General features: G+C 40.2%; 1 protein-coding gene across 1 annotated transcript in view; it reads right to left on the bottom strand.

Annotated features, from left to right (window-relative positions):
• LOC117515510 (A disintegrin and metalloproteinase with thrombospondin motifs 20) overlaps window positions 1–23277 on the bottom strand; it is a 387004-nt gene that overhangs the window by 128759 nt on the left and 234968 nt on the right. Inside the window, exons 17-18 of the mRNA XM_034176092.1 lie at window positions 20860–21026; window positions 19620–19749 (exon numbers count right to left, since the gene is read on the bottom strand). Of these exons, the coding sequence (XP_034031983.1) occupies window positions 19620–19749; window positions 20860–21026 (297 nt within the window). The remainder of the gene's footprint in view (window positions 1–19619; window positions 19750–20859; window positions 21027–23277) is intronic.

Below are 23277 nucleotides of genomic sequence, written 5' to 3'. Positions count from 1 at the left end.
AGGCTATACCAACATAATGATAATGGTAATATTTTAAAAGTGTATAGGCGTTTTAAAATATTAAGTTACATTTAGGGATGTGAACATGCACCCATTTAGCTCTGAATAGACTGTTCAGAGCTAAACAGAAAGCAGCCCAGCTAACATTGTGTTAGCATTACAAGTAAAAAATGTGCTGCATTTTAAAACATTTAATTACACTGAGTGAGGTAAACTTAGCTCTGAAGAGATTGATCAGTGATGACAATAAGCAGTTCATGCTTCAGTAGTTTGTGCCTCCTTCAGTGGCATTAATTAGCCCATAAGCTTCTTCTCACTTAATGCTGTTTGCTTACTTTCGAAATAATGTGCAGAATAAAATTTGTTTCTTGTTGCATGAAGCAACAGCACCAGGTTTCAAAAATAAATGTGAATTGTAGGTTGGTGTCACTTATATGCAGTTGTGTTCCAAAGTTTACATCCCCTGGCAGAATTTCTGATTTTTTTTTTTTGGCCATTTTCCAGAGAATATGAACGATAACACAAAAACGTTTTTTCACTCATGGTTAGCGGTTGTGTGAAGCCATTCATTGTCAAACAACTGTGTTTCCTCTTTTTAAATCATAATGACAACAGAAACTACCCAAATGTTCTTGGAGTGTTAAGTGGTAGTTGTGGACGAGGCTCTTTATTAACTCTGATGGTAATGCTGCCCATTATTCTGGGCAAAAAGCCTCTATTCCTGTAAATTACTGGGCTGCCTTGCATGAACTGCACATTCGAGATCTCCCCAGAGTGGTTCAATGATATTGAGGTCAGGAGAATGAGATGGCCACTCCAGAACCTTTACTGTATTCTGCTGTAACCAATGACAGGTCAACTTGGACTTGTGTTTTGGATCATTGTCATGTTGGAACGTCCAAGTATGTTCCATGCGCAGCTTCCCAGCTGACGAGTGCAAATTTTCCTATAGCATTTTCTGGTAACGTCCTGCATTCATCCTGCCATCAGTCTTGAGCAAGTTTCATGTGCCTTTGTAGCTCACACATCCCCAAACTTTAGCAATCTGCCTCTGTGCTTTCACAGTAACAATGGTGTACCTTTCATCAAGTTTTTGTGTTATCATTCATATTCTCTGAAAAAATGGCCAAAAAAATTTAAAAAAATCTGCCAATGTATGTAAACTTTTGAGCACAACTGTACGTGTGCTTCCTCTTCATGGTGAGTAGTCTGGAACATATAGCAGTATCTCTCTGACTCCAGTTACCTTGAGCCTCACTCCAATAACTGATCCCTGGCTGACTTTGCAAAGCCTTTCTGGAAGCTACTGAAGTGTGTGCCATATTTGGTTCAAATAGGGTTCAAAATCAAATTCCTTGAAGCCTATTTGCCAAAGTAAAGACCCAATAAACAGACATGACCTTGGCCCCAGTGACTGACCTTTGCCAAATTTGACCTTGCTAGGCAGTTCTGGAATTTACTGCTTACTCCATATGTGTGTCAAATTTGGTGTAAGTTGGAAGAGAGCCATTTTTATGTTGTTGATCAGTAACTCTGGATAATTTATTAAAAATGCAGACTGCTTTTTATTTATATTTATTTGTGAGCATATCTTAAATTCTGTACTTAAAATTAAAGGTTGCCGATAATCTTGAGCACAACTATACGTGATAGCTTGATGTGAACCTGTCTTCAACTTGAGTTCAATTAGTCTCTCTGGAAATGGGTGAAAATGCCCCCCAGCACCCAAATTTTTCTTCTTCTATTCTATAGGCAGAAAAACTGGTGGGTCAATCTAATTCTCCACCCCTGTATCCACTTACATGTAGCCTGGACTCCACATGACTCTAATTAGAACCTATTATACCTCATTTATCTTTCTCAGGAGCTGACACTCCATTTGCTTTTCCAACAAACCATATTTGCAGTCACCAGATGGACAAATTCCCCTCCATAATTCCTTCATACAAGTCCAGTTGCTACAAACAACATTGCCTTTCATTGATGGTTTGGTTTGACAACAATTTATGTCATGTCTGCTTTCCTCCTTCACAAAAAAACCCCCAAAACTAAACTAAACAAAATAAAATTCTCCCTAATTGTGATGTCCTTGTGACTGTCTGGTAGTGTGAGAAGATAATAGCATTGGCAACTGGGGGGGAAATAACTTGAAATATTTACACCTTTTTAGCCTGGGATCCTGCTTCCTAGCTGTTAGTTGAAAATGTTTTGCTTGAATCCACATCCTTGCTTGCACTGACACATACAGTACACTCACCGAGGTAGTTGTCATCCTCCGGCTTTCCAGAGTAGCTGACCTGTTTAACGTCAATGTTGGTGGCTCCTGCTGGGATCCGTACCACTATGTTATAACCTGAAACAGAAAACAGCAAAAAGATGAGCAAGAGGAGAAAGACCGTACAATGTTTTCTAAGGATGGTCAAAATAAAGAATCAACATTTCAGGAGAGTGCATATTTCCATTTCCTGTTAGGGATGACACCTTACCACCATGCTAGTTTCCACCCTCATGTGGTTTTGAAGTGGCATAAGAGCCACCAACATATGTATGCAGACATGGGCAGAACATAGTAACTTCACACATAAAGGAATAAGGGTTCAGTGGAATCAAAACCACAACCTTCTTGTGCAAACACAGAGAGTAATGGTGCAAAAGTAGCAGCAGTGAACAGTCCCACATTGACATAATTATTTCACTATGCTGCAGTCAAACCAGTCACGGAAGTTCACTCCTACCCCATGTGGATGTAAATGTCCCACTTGGAAACATATATCAATAAGGTGTAGCCCTCTCAAATTTCCTGCAAAAGACGCTGGTTTAGTCTCTGACGTTCGACCGTGAAATAATATTTAATTATTCCCTGGACCTACCTTTGACCTGTAACAACTACAACAAGCTTGTGGCTTTGTGATAAACTAAAACAGAAAAGCAGTGAATGAGAGAAAGAGAAAATATAAGTGGCAGATTACAAGTGAAAGCCAAAATGTGACAACAAAATTGGAATGGTGAGCTTTAACAACAAATTGGATAATCAAAGGTCAGTAATGAACAACAAATACACTTGTGTATTTGCTACTTTAGAGTATCAGAATTAACATGCTACTCAAATACTGCTTCCAGTAAAATGATGTTTGGTTCTTTTTTAAGGACTAGTTGAGCAGAACTGGTAACTCAATTGAATAAGGAGTTGGGCTCCCAATGTATAGACTTGGGCTTGATCCCTGGTCATGATACTGGTCTGTGTCTTTGGACAAGACATTTTATGTCTCAGTCCACCCAGTTGTAAATGGGCACTGGACTTGACTGGGGAAGTAACCTGCAATACACTGGTGTCCCGTACCGTGAAGGCAATAAGATTTGCGTACTTATACTGGGGTACACGTCACACTTTTGGGCTTATAGGAGTGTAACATTTCATATGAACTGGAAATCAGGTTTAAAGTAAAAGATGTGACTACATCAACACACTGAACCATTAATCAATCCAAATGTATGATGGACCAATCGACTGCTCATTTAAACTTATGAACTGCTATTTCCACATCTTTAAACAGATGTAAAACTTCAAAGGCCAGTGTGATTCTTGTGATCTGGTCGCCATTAAATCTAAACATCAAACATTTGACAGAGATTAAGATTTCAAAATAAGGATTGAAACTTGGATCAAATTTGACTGTTTAGGTCTGTATAATAGCAACTGAGTACAGCAGTTGTGCAACAAGTCACATGGTGATACAGCACGGTGAAATCTGTGCAGGTGAGGAGCCTGAGGAGACTAGTAATGCTAGCACCGGCAAGGACATACATTATGATGACAGTGACACTGAATACTTTTCCCAGCCACAACTGTGCCACAACCTGGAGACGTCTAAGGCAGTCATGGTGTCTCCTGCCCATTTTGAATAACAGAGAGGTGGGAGTTCTGAAATAATACCCATCTTCCCTTTTTTTTTCCTGCCATACAGTAACAATAATACTTGAGAATCTGTGTAATTTTATAAAATACGAGGTCTGTTAGAAAAGTATCCGACCTTTTTATTTTTTCAAAAACCTGATGGATTTGAATCACGTGTGCTTGCATGAGCTAACCTTGAACCTTTGTGCGCATGCATGATTTTTTTCACGCCTGTCGGTTGCGTCATTTGCTTGTAAGCAGCCTTTGTGTGAGGATGGTGGAGTCTCTTGTCGTTTTTTCTTTGCAAGGAAATGGCAGAACGACTGGAGCAGCACAACTGCATCAAATTTTGCCAGAAACTGGGCAACAGCCAGGTGGAAACCATTCGGATTATTCAGACGGCTTTCGGTGACGATGCTATGAGCGTCACACAGATTAAGGAGCGGTACAAACCGGTTTAAAGACGTCCGCACAACGGTGGAGAGCGAGCCACGCTCCGGGCAGCCATCGACATGCTGAAATGACCAGATCATTTCCAAAGTGAACGCTGTGGTGATGCGGGACCGTCGTGTGACTATCCGAGAAATTGCGGAAGAGGTGGACATCAGCACTTTTTCGGCACATAACACTGTGACAGAAGATTTGGCCATGAAAAGAGTGGCGGTGAAATTCATTGGCACGAAGCTGATGGCGCAGCAAAAACGCCACCGTGTTGAAGTCTCACAGGACATGTTGTGACATGCTCAGCTCGTCCACAATTTCTTGGATAGTCACACGACTGAAAAGCCACTGAAAGCTGTCTGAATCTTCCGAATGGAGGAAGCCCGTCTTTAAACTGGTTGTACCGCTCCTTAATTTGTGTGATGACCATAGGATCGTCACCGAAAGCCGTCTGAATAATCCCAATGGTTTCCACCTGGCTGTCGCCCAGTTTCTGGCAAAATTTGATGCAGTCATTCTCCAGTCGTTCCGCCATTTCCTTGCAAAGAAAAAATGACGAGACTCCACGCATCCTCACACAAAGGCTGCTTACAAGCAAATGACGCAACCGACAGGGGTGAAAAAAAATCACGCATGCGCACGAAGGTTCAAGGCTGGCTCATGCAAGCACACGTGATTCAAATCCATCAGGTTTTTGAAAAAAATAAAAAGGTCTGATACTTTTCTAACAGACCTCGTATGTACTACTTGAAGGTAAGCAATGCCCACTTTTGGCTTATTCTAATTTATCATGGCAAATGAATGTTGACATTAAACAAAGAATTCAATGCCAAATCAAATCACACTAAATAATTTCAAAATAAAAAATATCATCCCTGAATTGTATTATACCCCAGGTATCGAGATACATACTGGTTCATCTAAAAAAAGGAGAGATGACACCAAAGCAAGTAAGATTTGACACAGATTTGGACAGCATCTGTTCAGTGCAACTATAATTTGGCACTTTCAACCACTCAGTAAAGCACATACAAATAGTCTGAAAAATGCTTTAAACTTGATGCATATAGTCCCCAATCATACAAATATTTCATGAACAAACTCCAAAAACATTCCGAAATTCAATCTCAGAATATTTTCATTGCTGCTGCCTCCTCTATATCACATTTTAAAAAAGAAAGAAGAAACACCTTGAACCACTCAGGGGTAGCACTTGTATAGTTGTGCATGTCCCTTGTATCCATTTTTACAATTATTAAAACACACACACATATACACATTCAGAAACTTCACAAGCTCAATGATCTACAATTGCATAAATTTATATTTCTTTTGAACCTGAACTTTACTTTTCTTTTGCAGTATTCACATTTACAGTATAAAACTGTCATTGTACTGTAATATCACTTAAATGGTTCATCTTTCACTGCCCGGTCTTTCCCCATTGTTAAACATAATACAACATCTGGTTTGTATCAGATACTGAGGCAACTGGAAAAACTTGATAATTTTTAACTTTTGATGGCAATGGCTGTTGCGGTGAACTCACAGCCATTTGTCCCCCTTATTGAGAACAATGGAACATTTGGTTTACAATCTGCCACACACAGTCAACAAGTGAATGCATCACTAAAGAGTTGCAATGGTCATTTTGAGGTTTTAACCCAAAATATAGAAGTATCATACATATTTTTCTAAAGCTTAAGACTGACAATGATATGTTTAACACAGTTTCCTGCCTTCCCTGGGTGCCATTGCTATGCTATGCTAACAACAGCCGGCTTCTTCTTCTGGGCTTCTTTTATTCTGGACTTCTGCTACTGTATGTGGTGCAGCCCCCAGTGGTGAACAAAAGGCAAGCAGTGGGAGTGTCAATGTGTTGCAGCACAGTGGTAAAAACCTAAAGGTAAGCAATGCCGCTGTAGTAATTTATCATAGAAAATATATTAAACAAAGAACTGTGTCAGATTGATTCATATAACATAGAACTGAATCATGTCAAAATGAATTGTTCCATAATAAAATAAGTATTCTTCCTGAACTGTATCATAGCCGATATATCCCAATCGGTCTTGTATCACTTTATAAGGGACAGATGCAAAACCTTAGTTCAAAATCAATATTGCATCATATAAATTAATTTTTTGTCTGGAGTGAAAAAAAACATCTAAAAATGGTGTCCAGGTTGAAAACTGTCAAGATTCCCTTTCAACATAACATGTACGATACTTACATATTTTTACCTTGAAATTAGATGTGAAAATAAGTTTCATAGTCCTTGACAACAAAATTCAATATTCCTCAGAAGCGCAGCACATAAACATATCATATCCACTGTGCAGTTGCTACTTTTTACTTTTTAAATATTATGTCAAATTTAAGTTTATGTTTAAGTATAATGTTCCCAAAGAGAAACGACAGGATAAGCCTGTGGAAACACAGGAGCACATGAAGTTATAAACCACAAACACGGTCGCTGCATGAAGAACACAATATCCACACACCACCACCATCACAGAAACTCCCCAAACTAAAGCATCTGACCACAGATCCAATCCTCCGTCACCACAGAGTGACCAAGGAATGAAAAGTAAACACACCACACAGAGAAAATTGTACTGGATTTTTGGGAATGCCGGGGTTTACCTCAAACAGGCGTCTCCTGACCACAAGGAAAAAAAGAGAATACAGATGTATTAGCTGAACATAGAAGAAAATGAAGAAGCACCAAAAGCTTACCCAAAGGCAAGATTGCCAAAGATGCTGGTTCCCAGCAGGAAGAGGCAATCATTTTAATGATGTTTTCTTCTTTTTGAAAAAGAAACCACTGAACCACTTTGTTTGATTGAGCCAAATCTTTCCTTTTGGCATTTAGTTTGCTCTGCTTTCAAATAAATGAACATTAAAAGTCACAAGATGTCCAAAACTAGTAAAACAAGAGCTCGCCGTCAGCACAATGTCCCCCGCTGGCAAATGCTGCTTTGTTGCAAGTGCTTGCTACATTCTGATTTCAAGGTATGCGGTAGTTGTTTTCAGAATGCAGACACCAACTCATGAAAGTGGCAGTGTCTCGTTTGTTAATCAAGGGCCATAACTACAATATGTGTAAGACATTCCTATGGCAATTCAAACCATTCAAACTGCATTCAAGGGGCTGTAGGAATTGTTCAAGCACGTCGAATCCTGACCAAATGTCTCGACCATTCTCCCCCCACACTCGAGGTTGAATGAGCATGAATGCCATACGAATTCAGTGGTGGTGGTGGTGATGCTAGCAAAGTTGTTTTTGTTTAAATATTCCTTAAATCTGGCACAACTGGTGTTGCCTTTCTTCACGTTTCTTGGAGAACCCTCTGTGAGGAACAAGTCACCACATCTGCCTGGTTCATGATTGCAGCTCAGCTGGATGGTTTGTTGGACAAACTAATCCTGTCTGCACCCTAAAGCTAGTAATAATCTTCTTCCCCTGTCAAGCGCCTCTGCTCAATACCACAAATGGGTTAAGAGCAGTCTTTAATATCTATAATATGATGCAATTTTTTGTGTGTGTGTGTGTGTGTGTGAGTGTGTGTGTGTAGCACAGTTCCTGCAAGAATCTCAGATGTCTGTAAATCCAATCACACATGCACTCCAGTGATGCAATGGTCAGGGGACCCTGGTTGACATGTAATCGGTTCGTGGGTTGGATGTCATTCGACACCCAACAGTGTGACATGCCAGGTGTTCAAAAGAGCAGACCACAGTGCAGAGAGTGAATGCACATAGGGAGCCTGGGTCATATCTGAACACACACACACACACACACATAAATAAATACATACATACATCTTACATATATTCAAAGACACTGGGTCCAAAGGGAGATGATGTAAGAGATGAAGCCCCACCCTTCATTCTATTTCTTCAGGTCAGATCACATTTTCACGGTTGGGGTTCGTGCCTGGTCTAAATCAGTGTTCTTCGATCTTAAAGAAGTGCAGATACAGTGACGTTAAATGAGTAAACAAGATGAAAGCCACACCCAGGGCCGTAACACATATGATATTTCACTGCAGAGACTTAAAAAGAATTGGATGCAATCAGCAGCTGGCCCTCAATGAGGTGCAGGACATTTCAAAGAGCTGATGTCAAGTTTGTGTTTGCTATCAAAGCATGTGAGAGAGGGTTAGGCCATTTTTATGATTAGAGAAAATATGTCTTCTGCATTTCCCAATTTTGGCTGAGGGTTGTACTGTTTCTGAAAATCACATTTTTATATTTAAACTAGACATGACATCAGTCCCTAAGATGAGAACACAGCATGTTAATGTTTTGTGCAATCCAAATATATCGCCTGTCAGCTGAAGCTGGTGATGGTGACCATGTTGAATAGTAACACTGACATTTGCACACACCCATTACAAGCATGCAACCTGAAGAGGGTGCCTTACCATACTGAGCATCGTTGAAAGTCCCGGCCAAGGTTTTACATGATGAGTTGTCCCCGCCACACACTCCACACTTGTCATTCCTGGCCTTTGAGTTGAGTACATGGTCGCAGCCTGCTTGCTGACAGATAGAAGAGATGATGAGAAGAGATAAATGACAAATACAGGTGATTCTGACTGTGACCAACAACTATTTCAAGGAAAATTCTAACACCTTCCATAGCAGAATTCACAAATCACTATCCATCTAAAAGATGGAGAGGGTTGACAAACTGCCCAGCATGCTCGGCGTGGCAGTTGAAGGTTGTGTGCTTAGTGTCTGTACACATGTGAACTGAAGAGTTACTAAGAAACAAGGAATGGAGGCAACAGAAAGATACCCTGCAGAGGCCTTGAACGCAGATGTCATAAGTATCTGTTCCACACGGCGTGCCATCGATGACACGGTCCTTCAGCTGATAGTACGCTGTTGCCCCGGCGACCCGGCAGAAAAGCTTACACCGATCCTTCATGAGTACTGGAGGAGAAAAATAAAATGTGGAAAAATCAGCTTATACCTCAGTGACTTGAAAGAAGCTATCAGAAACTAAAACAAAGAACAATAAGATGCCCAGACATGAGTTTGGATGCTGCTGAAATAAAACAAAAAAGCTATTGACTTTTTTTTTTTTTTTGTGGGTAAAGTTCTGTGTGGCTCTCAGAAGACGAGACCTGTTTTGAATCCATTGTTTGGGGGAAAAAAATCACTGTGTTTGACAGCACACTGGCTCCAAGGCTTGGCCTGTTTGCTTGTACAGCATCAATTAACTGAACAAATCACTTGCAGTACACTTAGACATGGTGGTCTTTGCCAGATGGTAATCTAATGTAGCCGGGTGAGCGCGATTCCAACCAGAAATGAGATACACCTACAAAAGGGAACTATGCGAAAAGGTTCATATGGAAGCACTGTATGCGTGAGGTTAATATTGTTTACTGTCATCTCAGGTTTTAATAGTAAGCAACTCTTCTCATGGGTTAAAATGTATTTAACCCTTAAAAACCTAGAAATGTAAACAGCACAAAAAAACAAACAAACAAACAGGACAAAGCACTGATGTGGTCTCAACACCATGTCCATAGCCCTCTGAGGGTAAAAAGAAAAAAATAAAATAAAAAACAAAAAACCCACACTGGTTTCCAGGTTTGGAATTATTTTGTCACCCTGGCACATTTACTAATCATGACCATCTTAAAGAACACTAACCACTAACCACTAACCACAATTAGTGCTGTGCCTCAAACCTCATTAATTTAATGACGTTTTAGTAGAACTGCTCAAGAACTAATGATCTGATACGTGGTGAAAGATCAACTCAAGCCTGACAATGAATACACACCAAATTCATTTCAGGTTGATCTATCGGAAGGTTGTACAACACCTAAATGACCCTGTGAGAGAGAAAAGATAAGTCATTTTGATCACTGAGAGTGGTCACATCCGCCCATCATTTTTTTTCTTTTGCATCATATATTTGTGATATTGAATGCATCAGCTACAATTCTCCCTCCCACATACAAGGTCTGTCCATAAAGTATAGGTCCTTTTTATTTTTTCAAAAACTATATGGATTTCATTCATATGTTTTTACGTCAGACATGCTTGAACCCTTCTGCGCATGCGTGAGTTTTTCCACGCCTGTCGGTGACGTCATTCGCCTGTGAGCACTCTTGTGGGAGGAGTCGTCCAGCCCGTCGTCAGAATTCCTTTGTCTGAGAGTTGCTGAGAGACTGGCGCTTTGTTTGATCAAAATTTTTCTAAACCTGTGAGACACATCGAAGTGGACACGGTTCAAAAAATTAAGCTGGTTTTCAGTGAAAATTTTAACGGCTGATGAGAGATTTGAGGTGACACTGTCGCTTTAAGGATCCCTTCACAGTGCGAGACGTCGCACAGCGCTCTCAGGCGGCGTCATCAGCCTGTTTCTTTGTGGGCCGCTGAAGAGGAGGTACTGCTGGCCCACCACCACAAGATGGCGCCCTGCTTGAAGTGCGGGCTTCAAGCAGCAGGAGAGGGCGTTGGCTTTGCTGGAGGTGACAGCTGTCAACAATCAACACAAGCTGTCACCCATCATCACCACTACAAAGACCGGACTGCAACTCCACCTCCTCGCCGAGACACTGGCTCATGGTTCTTTGATTGCTGCTCTTCAAAAACGGCAAGTTTGCTTCTTAACTCCTCTCAAAGCCCGTTAAAATATCATGAGTCACTTTTGTGTGGATTAAAGTCATGAACTGGGACTCTTGTCTTGTTGCAGTCAAGAAACGAGAATCATCCTCCGTTCTGTTGGCACAGCTCCAAACACTGAGTGGCTCTCTGCTGAGACAGAGTCCGGTCGGAATTAATAACTTCAAAACAAATTGCCACTTTGAATAAAATGACACAGCTTACAAATGTAATACAGACAAGAAAACAATAGACTAAAACATTTTTTTTTCCCTCCCAAAATGAGACATGCTGCATTCTTTAAAAATTACATCCTGACGTGCAGCGCAGTCAGCTGCAAGAGCTCAGCTCAGAGGTATGGAAAGACACTGATGCCAATAATGTCTGAAAGGAAAAGCTTTTGACAAAAACTACAGATTTTGTTTATTTCTATTTATGTCCAGAGATCAAGGCTCCACCATGTAGAGTTTATTATGTCCAAAGTTTAAGGATTTAAGGATAAATTTCATATTTATTTACTTTAAGACTCAATAAAATGTTGTTCAATTTCAATTTAATCGGCTTATAAAGTGCCAAATCACAACAAAAGCCATCTCAAGGCGCCTCACATAGAACAGTTCAACATAAAAAATTAAAATAAATAATAAAAACAGAAGTAAAAGATAAAACTGATAAAAAAAAAACTATTTATAAGAAAGAGAATAAAAATAGGCTTTAAGTCTTGACTTAAAAATGTCTATGGACTCCGACTGCCTCACGGTCACAGGAAGACTGTTCCACAGAGCAGGTGCACGAAAAGAAAAAGCTCTTTGACCCTTTGACATAGAAAACCTGTAAAGCCTACTTTTAGTACACAAAAAATTCACATGAGATATCGATAAGGGAATCGATAAGGAATCGGATCGATAAGTGGAATCGATAATGGTATCAATATCAATAAAATCTTATCGATACCCATCTTTAGTATAGATACACAGTGCAAGGAGCAGTACAAACTGTGGACAAAACGGAGGGATACTGAATTCAGGCAAAGTAAGAAGAATGGTGTGTTGTGCTTTATGTAAGCTAGGTAGTCTGTGAATAAGTGGGAGGTGGAACAGTGGAGTCCAAGAGTTGTGACAGATTCCATGAGGAGAGGGACAGTAGCCTGAGCTGGGGTTGACAGTTCAGTTGAGCTGTGGCGTTTGCTGAAGATCAGCGATGGCATGGAGAGGAGCACCAATGATACTTTGTGCAATTTCCACAACACCTTGGATGGTCTTCCAGTCTAAGATATCACAGAGTGATTTAGTGGGTGAGCATGCTCCCAGAAGAACACAAACAATAAATATGACTTTCTAAAAGTTCTTGAGCTAGTAATACAGACATTTAATTTATTTGATTAATTTAATTTATTTCATTTATATAGTGCCAAATCACAACAAAGTTGCCTCAATGCGCTTCACACAAGAAAGGTCTAACCTTACCAACCCCTAGAGCAAGCATACAAGTGACAGTGGTAAGGAAAAACTCCCTCTGATGATTTGAGGAAGAAACCTCAAGCAGACCAGAATCAAAGGGGTGACCCTCTCCTTGGGCCATGCTACAGACACAACTGGCAATACAGGAAATTATACAGGAAATTTTGAGAATCCATGCTGGTGCACAATACAGGAGGCCTGCAGAAGAAGACACCTGCTCCCATCTCTGGATGGAGCCACACCTCAAAGAGAGAGAAAAAACACAATCAGGCGGCAGAAAGACAACAAATACAGTATAATTTGTCAGCATTAAGCAACAAGAAAAACAGAAGAAATACTAAGGTGATCACCAGCCACTAGCGCAAGGTTTCAGTAAAAGACCCAGACTTTCAAAAACTTGAGGCTACAGCCTGCTCTGTTCACTAATAAAATAAATTTAAAAGGGTAGAAAGCATAGTAACATACTATGCCAGTATGCTAGCCATGCAAAAGTGAAATTAAGTGCATCTTAACAACTGTACTTGAAAGTCTTACAGAATGAGTTTATTGATGCAGGGAGATCATTCACAGAACAGGTGCAAACTAAGAGAAAGCTCTGTGACCGCAGACTTTTAATTCATCCTCAGGACACAAAGAAGTCCTGCACCCTGAGAATGCAGAGCCCGGGCCGGTATGTAGGGTTTAGGTAGGTCAGCTAAGTAGGGAAGTGCAAGTCTGTGAATCATTTTATAGGTTAGTAACAGGACCTTAAAATCTGAACTCACAGGGACAGGAAGCCAGTGAAGAGATGCCAAATGGGTTGTAATGTGGTCAAACTTTCTGCTTCCTGTCAAAAGTCTGGAAGCAGCATTTTGAACCAATTGGAGACCCCTAATGCTGGACTGGGGTAAGCACAAAATAGAACATTGCAGTTGTCCAATCTAGAAGAAACAAATTCATGAATCAGGGTCTCAGCATCAGCCATAGACAGGATGGGACAAATCTTCCCTATATTTCCCAGGTGGAAGAAAGCAGTCCTCGTAATATCTCTAATGTGAAGGCCAAAGGACAACGTAGGAACAAAAATTACCCCAAGGTTCCTCACTTGTCAGTGTGATTTGCTGAGGGGATTGGAAGGCTTATTTATATGAACGTTGAAGTCACCAATAATCAGAATGTTATCTGCAGTAGTTGATAGGTTAGAGATAAACTCACCAAATTCATCTAAGAATTCAGAGTATGGGCCAGTGGGCCTATATACAGTGACAAAAAAATGCATCTGACTTTTATTCTTCTGATCTTGGCAATATGTAGCATCGTGGGCAGAGCAAAGAATCAGATGTTCAAACAAATTATATTCATGACTCCCAACAGCTAATAAACTAAACCCAGATTTACACAACCCCTGGCAATTATTATGGAATCACCGGCCTCGTATGATGTTCATTCAGTTGTTTAATTTTGTAGAAAAAAAGCAGATCACAGACATGACACAAAACTAAAGTCATTTCAAATGGCAACATTCTGGCTTTAAGAAACACTATACGAAATCAGGAAAAATAATTGTGGCAGTCAGTAACGGTTACTTTTTTAGACCAAGCAGAGGGAAAAAAATATGGACTCACTCAATTCTGAGGAATAAATTATTGAATCACCCTGTAAATTTTCATCCCCAAAACTAACACCTGCATCAAATCAGATCTGCTCGTTAGTCTGCATCTAAAAAGAAGTGATCACACCTTGGAGAGCTGTTGCACCAATTGGACTGACATGAATTATGGCTCCAACACAAGAGATGTCAATTGAAACAAAGGAGAGGATTATCAAACTCTTAAAAGAGGGTAATCATCACGCAATGTTGTAAAAGATGTTGGTTGTTCACAGTCAGCTGTGTCTAAACTCTGGACCAAATACAAACAACATGGGAAGGTTGTTAAAGGCAAACATACTGGTAGACCAAGGAAGACATCAAAGTGTCAAGACAGAAAACTTAAAGCAATATGTCTCAAAAATTGAAAATGCACAACAAACAAATGAGGAACGAATGGGAGGAAACTGGAGTCAACGTCTGTGACCGAACTGTAAGAAAACGACTAAAGGAAATGGGACTTACATACAGAAAAGCTAAACGAAAGCCCTCATTAACACCTAAACAAAAAAAACAAGGTTACAATGGGCTAAGGAAAAGCAATCGTGGACTGTGGATGACTGGATGAAAGTCATATTCAGTGATGAATCTCGAATCTGCATGGGCAAGGTGATGATGCTGGAACTTTTGTTTGGTGCTGTTCCAATGAGATTTATAAAGATGACTGCCTGAAGAGAACATGTAAATTTCCACAGTCATTGATGATATGGGGCTGCATGTCAGGTAAAGGCACTGGGGAGATGGCTGTCATTACATCATCAATAAATGCACAAGTTTACGTTGATATTTTGGATGCTTTTCTTATCCCATCAATTGAAAGGATGTTTGGGGATGATGAAATCATTTTTCAAGATGATAATGCATCTTGCCATAGAGGAAAAGCTGTGAAAACATTCCTTGCAAAAAGACACATAGGGTCAATGTCATGGCCTGCAAATAGTCCGGATCTTAATCCAATTGAAAATCTTTGGTGGAAGTTGAAGAAAATGGTCCATGACAAGGCTCCAACCTGCAAAGCTGATCTGGCAACAGCAATCAGAGAAAGTTGGAGCCAGATTGATGAAGAGTACTGTTTGTCACTCATTAAGTCCATGCCTCAGAGATTGCAAGCTGTTATAAAAGCCAGAGGTGGTGCAACAAAATACTAGTGATGTGTTGGAACGTTCTTTTGTTTTTCATGATTCCATAATTTTTTTCCTCAGAATTGAGTGATTCCCTATTTTTTTTCCCTCTGCTTGGTCTAAAAAGTAACCGTTACTGACTGCCACAATTTTTTTTTCCTGATTTCTTACAGTGTTTCTTAAAGCCAGAAAGTTGCCATTTGAAATGACTTTAGTTTTGTGTCATGTCTGTGATCTGCTTTTTTTCTACAAAATTAAACAACTGAATGAACATCCTCCGAGGCCGGTGATTCCATAATTTTTGCCAGGGGTTGTAAACAGGCCTCATTTAAGGGGAGGACAGCTGCAGGTTTAAGCCAGGTTTCACATAACCCAATCATATCTAAGTGGTGATCCATAATTAGATCATTAATCAACAATGATTTTGAGGACAGTTATCTTATGTTAATAAGACCCAGACTAAGGACCTCTGTGGGGTTGACAGTTGGACTGTTTGGATTTGGGAGTGGTTCCAGAGTAGCATATATAAGATACCTGGATGTAGGTTTAGGTTTGAGACATTCCTCACAGGTTGTAGGTAGCAAACACAAAATATTTGATATTGCTGGAACAGCCAGCAAGCCATCCTCAATTTCAACATCATCCAATATAGCCATGGGTATTAAGTTTGCAAAGCATATCCCGCTATGATTTTTCTGGACACGTCCACGAAAACAGTCTCAACTGGACGAATTTCCCTCCCTGCCACATAAACTGCACTATCAGCATTGTCTACTTTCTGCACTAATTTCTCCGCTAAGCTAATGGATTCCACACTCACATTTGTTATAAGCCTTGCAGGGTCTCTAATCACATGCTCCGTAGCGAATCACCTGCTCCGTGGCGAAAAGCTTTCACTTGATAGAGATTATACAACTACTCATCCTCAGGAGAGGATAGAAGAGATGGCTAGATGAACCCAAACTGACAAAAGAAAATTTGTGGGTGTGAAACTCAGACTGTGTCTGAATGGAAAGACAAGGTTGCAGTCACAGAGCACCAGAATTAAACAACCTGTGATGTTTCTCCAAAAACACCTGCCACTTGTCCTCATGCTGAGACCTTATAGATGGCGCTGTTGCATATTGCATGGAACCGTGAAAGAACTGTGAGGAAGCCCCACTGTGTTCAAAGATAACCTCATGAGCCAAGCCCATAAAGCAGTGCATTCCAGATGATGATGAATATCTACCCTTGACCCTGGGAAACTAAGTTCCAGCATTGTGAAATACGCCACAAGTAAATCCACTTGGACTGGGATGATGTCTGCTATTGAGGGGCTCATTGATCCCAGGAGAGCCTCCAGTATTAATGATCTGCTCCTCATTGGAAAGGAAGCAATCAGGGCCAGTGGGGTAAAAAAGCTTAGAGCAGTGGAACTTCTGGCCACTCTTGTGACAGCACATCCACTCCAGATAAAGCATGGTGGTCTTTCATGGAAAAACACATCAGACCCTGAGCATCTTTCCTTCAGGTGAAAAGGTTAACATGTGGATGGAAGAACTGCACCTAAATATATATCATTTTTATTTGCACATACTATATGACACAAGTACAGAAAAAGAAAAAAATACTGATAAAAATACAGACGATTAAAAAATAAGATAAGCATATAGTAAGCATATAAAATTGTAGCTACAGTATAATATTAAAATTCAGATTCTCACAGAAGCTAAAACCATCTCTGACATCAATTATCTCTTTGAAAATATGCACCTGATCTCGATTGCAATTACTGTTAAAATTAATAATATTAGTTAAAATGTCACCAAATTCATGACTTAACATGACATAGGGCCCCTTCACACATAGCACGAATAAGTACAACTCAGGGAGACTCACGGCGGAACAGCTCGTATGAGCAAACAACGAAGGCAGGCGTGAACAATGCCGCTGCAACGGTTTTGTGCACGTGGGAACACAGTGTGAGCAGCTGTGCGCAGCTGTTGTGAAGAAAAAATGAATAAATAAAAAATAAAATAAAATAATTAATAAAAATAAAATACATGTGACGGTTTCGTGCACACAGGATCACAGTGCATGCCACCCATGGGAAAAGCTCTGATTGCCAACCACAAACTTTATCACTGAGCTACCATCACTGTCCTGTAAAAGGTGTGGGAAAATACCTGATATCAAGAAGGACATGGATGTATTTAAGAAAAAATAAAACCACACACCATATAAAAACACGTCTTATCAAGTGAACAATACAAGTATGATTTGTCTGTTCCTCTGTAGATGACCCATGGTCCCAGACGTACAGTCATGAAATCAATTCTGAATACAGTCAGAAAAACAATTCTGGTTATTAAGCTAATAACTGCATTTCACGTAATATGTTCTTTCATATGAACTTAACAAATCTTCTTACTTGAATTGATTATGGACGGTTCCTGATAGTCATGTACAATATTGCAATGAGTCATTCGGTGAACCTTCCAAAATGTCACAGTGCTTTTCTCTAAGCAACACAAAAGTAATTTACAATTTAGATGCCATAAAGGTGAAAGCCTTTTTCTACACTTTGAAGCAGTAATGATCCCAACATGGCAGGTCCCACCGACAGACCTGTGTACTCTACCAAGGGGTCAGCATTAATAAATAACTAGCTAATGTATCCACATTTTTTTCTCAGCATAGTTATGCTCAAATCCTTTCATCCTGTATGTTTATATTTCACAAGAGAAAAAAATTATACCAGTGTGCATGAGATTACTTATTCCATCACCTTCAGGGATACCAATTTATAAAGCTGGCTGGAATAAGAGGTGTAAGACAAACTAATGTTCCTTTACTTTAAATTTTACATTTTCTGAAAACATTTGGTGAATAGTTCTGTCATGAAGGTTTAGCCATAATCTTCACAAACACGATGGGCTCAAGCTTACACTCTACACAAAGCAGCATATATATATATATATATATGCGTGTGAGTTTCCAAAGATGTGGTTGTAAATTTTATGCCAAATGCACATGTTCTATAAAAAGAAAATATGCTAGTAAGTCTGCATGGATGTTGGTCTTGAAGTAAGGTGTGATCTGCCATAGAGCTGGTGCATTGTTTTTGGAAGGCAACAGAAAGTGGTTGCATAATAGGCCAAAAACAAAAACAAAAAACAAGAAAAAAAAAGGTCATAAGTTGAGCGCAGAGTTTTTCTGCTGTTGATATGGCCCAATACATAAACACATCTTTGATAGACAGGTTTATAATGCACTTACACTGTGTATGCACTATACATCTAAGTACAATTAAACTGAATAAAAAACAAAACCAAACAAACAAAAAAAAAACAATGGAATCCTTTCCTCGCCAGCAAACCTCTCAATTCACCATCTAATTAGCAATGTATCAAGTGCAAGCACACCTGTCTCTAAAAGGGAATGACAGGTACACTGATTGATTTACTTTATGTCATGCCTAAAACGATACCCAGGTCTAATTAAGTGATTAAAAACAACTGCTTTATGTCGTTTTCTCTATTTTGGCATCAGTTTATGTGTGGGGTAAATCGCTAATTGGAGTTGGACACACCCTAAATGCACTTGTGCTATCACATCGGCTTCCACTTATAGTCAAGATAATAATACAACAACATGCTTTTGGAGGCGGTACGCATTTTCAGAGGCCCGATGTTCACGCCCGGTTGCCCAAAATTACAGATATTCGCCCAAGTTAGACAAGGGGGAATATCTGTCATTACATGTGGCGTCATGGATGGAGGGACTCAGAAAATGCATACCGCATGACAACAGCATGTTGTTTGCATTATTATCACTTACTGAGATACACAACACGTAGAATCACATTAACAATATTTAATGTCATTTCAAAACGCAGGACACCCAGCAAACACGTATATAAAGAGTTGGCTCACTTTAACTTTTGTTGTGTCGGCTGGGCGCACTGCTCTCCAAATTCGACAATGCGCCCTCATCAAGCTGGCTGCTTTAGCTTCTGTTAATTGTCGTACTATCCATGAGAAAATCATCCGGAATATCCATACTGGGACCAACACACACTTCTCACCTTTTCATCTTTTCCTCTGCGGACAGTTGGGCTGCGCGTGCTATGACGTCATTTGTTTACGCACAGCGGGCGGGTATGCCGATACTCATTCGCTACTGCGGGTGGGTATAGCCAGGTAGCGTCGATGTAAATCTACGCTACCGGCCTAGCAACGCCTCAGTAAAGTGATAATAATGCCCCAATATTCCATTTCTTGAAATAGGGTAATGAAATTTGTCCCTGCAAATATACACAATTTCTACTTACACAAACATCAAGACAGCACAATGGAGTCCCAAAAATATTGTAACCCTTGACAACTTCTACTAAAGCTAAAAAGAAATAAACCATATTTCAGAAGTGCAGAAGATTGGACGCCAAGCCATATTCTTACCTTGACAAATGCGGCTGCACTCGAGCCAGGAGCCAGAGGGATCCCACACAAATTGCTCCTGGTGTTCCTCAATGGGTATGTTGAAAGAGTAACGGACATCTGGGTTGTACAGGTTTCCAACACACAAGACCTGTGGAAAATAATGATGTGACAAGCAAAAAGCCAAACCTGATGAGGAAAAGGCTCATTTTAGCTGGAGAAACGATGATGTATGGGTATGTGGATGTAGTATGTTGCACATTTTATGTGGATGTAGCATGTTTTTTTTTTTTTTTTTGTGATGTGCCGGTATGCAGGCTGCTGAAATTAATTGCCCCTGGTGGGATGAATAAAGTTGTCTAAGTCTAAGTAAGAAACGAAAACAGGGATAAATGTATAAGTGAAGAATTAAAGTACAGCTAACCGATCATGTTCTTCCTTATCTTATATGGTGCTCCCCCCCGCCAAAAAAAAAGTATTGGAACACTTGGTATTTCATTCATTTTAATATTTATGCCATTTCAAATGCAAAAAAAAAAAAAAAAAAATACAAGTACAAAAAATATAAATGAATTAAAAATATATAAGCCAAGATGATGACTTGCATAAAGTCATCATCTTGGCTTGCATAAAGTCATAAAGTGCTGTCAAACCCATCCTTTTCATGCTTCCAGAAACTACAAGTTGTAATCAATCATGATCACTAATAAGGAGTTAATAAGCCTTGGCCTTGTCACTTCGTAAGACAGCGTAGAACCTTTAGTACCACTTATTAAAATATTTAAGTGAATGTACATACATATTTATGCTTGTATGTATAAATCTGACCCTGTGTGGATTAAAGAAGATCCAAAATAAATTCAAGCTTGTGCACCCAATTCTTATTTTTAAGTCACTGATGATGTATACTGTACAGTTCAAAGACATTAAAAGCCCAAAATTACCATGACATCCATGCCCTTGATGAATATATGCAAATCTCTGACTACAACTGTATCAGTGGGCTACATAGCTATTATTTTGCCATTATATGCTATTTGCCATTATATGGGTCTTTAGACAAGATTTTACTAAAAACCTATCTTGAGAAAGGGATCATCTTATATTCAAGCAATTTGTGGTCTGGCCCAGATCAATCAGGCTGCGAACCTCCAGGAGGTAAGGTTGGAGGCATTGGTACCAATAGATCACGAAATAAAATAAATGAAAGAAATTAGTTAAGGCCATTAATAACACAAGGGCAGGGGCTTGTGCTTCATACCTGCAGAATGAGCTCCTCCTCGATACGGTCAGTGCAGTTGATGCGCTCCACTTTTGTGTCTGAGCCACTGTACTCAATGACAGTTCCTTTGAAGGTGATTTCCCTTTTAAACATGGCCACAACAAAGTTCCCATTCAGGAGGAAGTTGGACTGACTGTCAGATAATGCTGGAATAAGAGACGCACAGATGTGAACACCAACCTGACCGCATGAAAATAAACAAAACAAAACTCCAAAGATGGACAAAAATTCTTATAAAGTGTTGGAATATTTCTGAAGTAAGTTTGTTTTGTGGCAGAATTTTTTTTTAAATGTTGATAAGATCATTTCAGCTTACAGTGTATTTTAAATCCATGGTCTGCCAACCTATTGTTCTGCAAAGCTTTTGTTGGAGGAGAAGCACTGTTTGTGCATGCACTCATGGCACTGACAATGACAATAGAGAGAAACATCCTCCCCTTTCCTCGAAATACAACAAATATGTAAACACTCAGACAAACACACTTAGACAGTCAGCAAAATCAACAATCAATTCTCCTCTGCATGCATGCAGCATGGTTCCAAGAAACATTCAAATCATTACAATTTGGGGAGACACACTAAAACAATGTATGTGATCAAGTCTCCAGGAAAACCATTGTTAAGGGCCCCTTCACACATAACACGAAGTTGGGCGAAAGAAGCAGCAACCAGCCGAAAAACAGCAAAAAATAAATAAATAACTAAATAACTGGCGAACCGTGAACAATTCCACCCGCTGTCGGGAGGTACACATGGTCGGACAGGTGTAACGATCCCGCAGCGAAGGTTTCGTTTGATGTACCCCCTGCACATAGTGCGAGGACGTACATTGTGCTCACACAGCAGCAATGACAAGCTGCACATATTGTTTATGCTGTGCATGAATCAACGTAAATGTGTCAACACAAAATAATGTCAGTGCACAGAACTTCATAAGAACAATGAATGCATTGTTTAAAGGTAAGACAATCATGTTTCTGGTCATGATTGTAAACCCCCCACATACACAAAAACACAACCGCACTTTTTAATATTTAATTTCTGTTATAAAGAGCTGACAACACAAGAATTATCCTCCTCCTGAACTGACATGGATAACTTTTTCCTTCCGTTTATTTTTACATGAATGACCTGATGCTCTCATAACATGAACACATGAGTTGGTTCCACATATTCCCCTGTCCAGAAGACACGCGTGCAGCACTGTGCCTTCCACATGGGTGAGTGGAGCACATGTGACAATATGTGTTCCCCAGCTTTGCGTTGCACCGACGCGGCGGCTGTGGTGTGGAGCGGTGCACGCTGCAGGACTGGGGCACTGGCCATGGGCGGTGGTCAGCTCCCTCCCTGCTTGATTTAGAATGTCATCCAATCCACAACGTAATTACTGCACATGTCAACCACGGTCCCCTGACAAACGCATAACTGCAGTGCGTGTGTGACCTGGTCAATCAATACATGATTGACATGTGACACGCCCACCTTCCTTGAGTCCATTGCAGATGGACTCAAGGCTCCAGCCTGTGGGGCAATTGAGCTGGCCACGCTGATTTTTCTGTGAGGCTAACAGTCAGGCTGTGACATGACGAATGGGCCGTGTGAACACTGCGATTGCGTGTCACATGACGTGCCTGTCTGGTTGGCTAGCACTGTGGCACGCAGCCGGGCTGGGTCCTTATTTTCACGTGACTTTGTTGTGGTGGTGTGGGGTTGCAATATGCCATGGTGTTCCTCAACTGTCAGCAGTGTCATCATGGACACAAAAGCCATCCAGCTGTGTGTGCTTTGCTGACCGCGATCACATTGCATTGCAGCCACCGTCCACAACCTCAGCCACACCTTGAGTATAGGTTCATGGTATATGTGTGTGCATTGAGTCGACTGTAGGTTTACAGCACATAAGCTTTATGTGCATATGCCCCATGCCGTCTTTTCTATTTTTTTGTGGCAGCATTACAGTGCCACATACAGGTCTGACATATATGCTACACTGTTTTCAGTCATTTTCAGAGACTTTGTGTGGACACAGATATTTTTTGAAATGGTGCCATCTTTATCGAACACATTTTGAAATTACAAAGAAAAAGAGTTTCTAGGGAAAGTTCTGTTTCTGTGTTCACAAGACCTTAAGCATAGACTTAAGGACTTCAGCTGAATTTCGGCAGATATCCATAATACTGGAATGATCACCAAAGGCCCGACTGTCTGCTGAATTTTTCTTACCCTAGGAACACAAGGCACAAGGCAGCATCCTGAGAATGAAGGGGTAATGCCGACACATAACGTTTAACCATTCAATTAGGCAATGTGGTGGACAGCCATTCACTATGCTGTATGTTGAAATCTACTTTTGCATGAATAGGAAGCCAGTGAGGAAGAAGAAATATCATCAATTTT

Source organism: Thalassophryne amazonica, chromosome 8, assembly GCF_902500255.1.
Source record: "Thalassophryne amazonica chromosome 8, fThaAma1.1, whole genome shotgun sequence".
NCBI classification, from domain to species: Eukaryota; Metazoa; Chordata; class Actinopteri; order Batrachoidiformes; family Batrachoididae; genus Thalassophryne; species Thalassophryne amazonica.
Note: the sequence above shows the minus strand (reverse complement) of the source record. Positions and strands in the feature narration are given on the sequence as shown.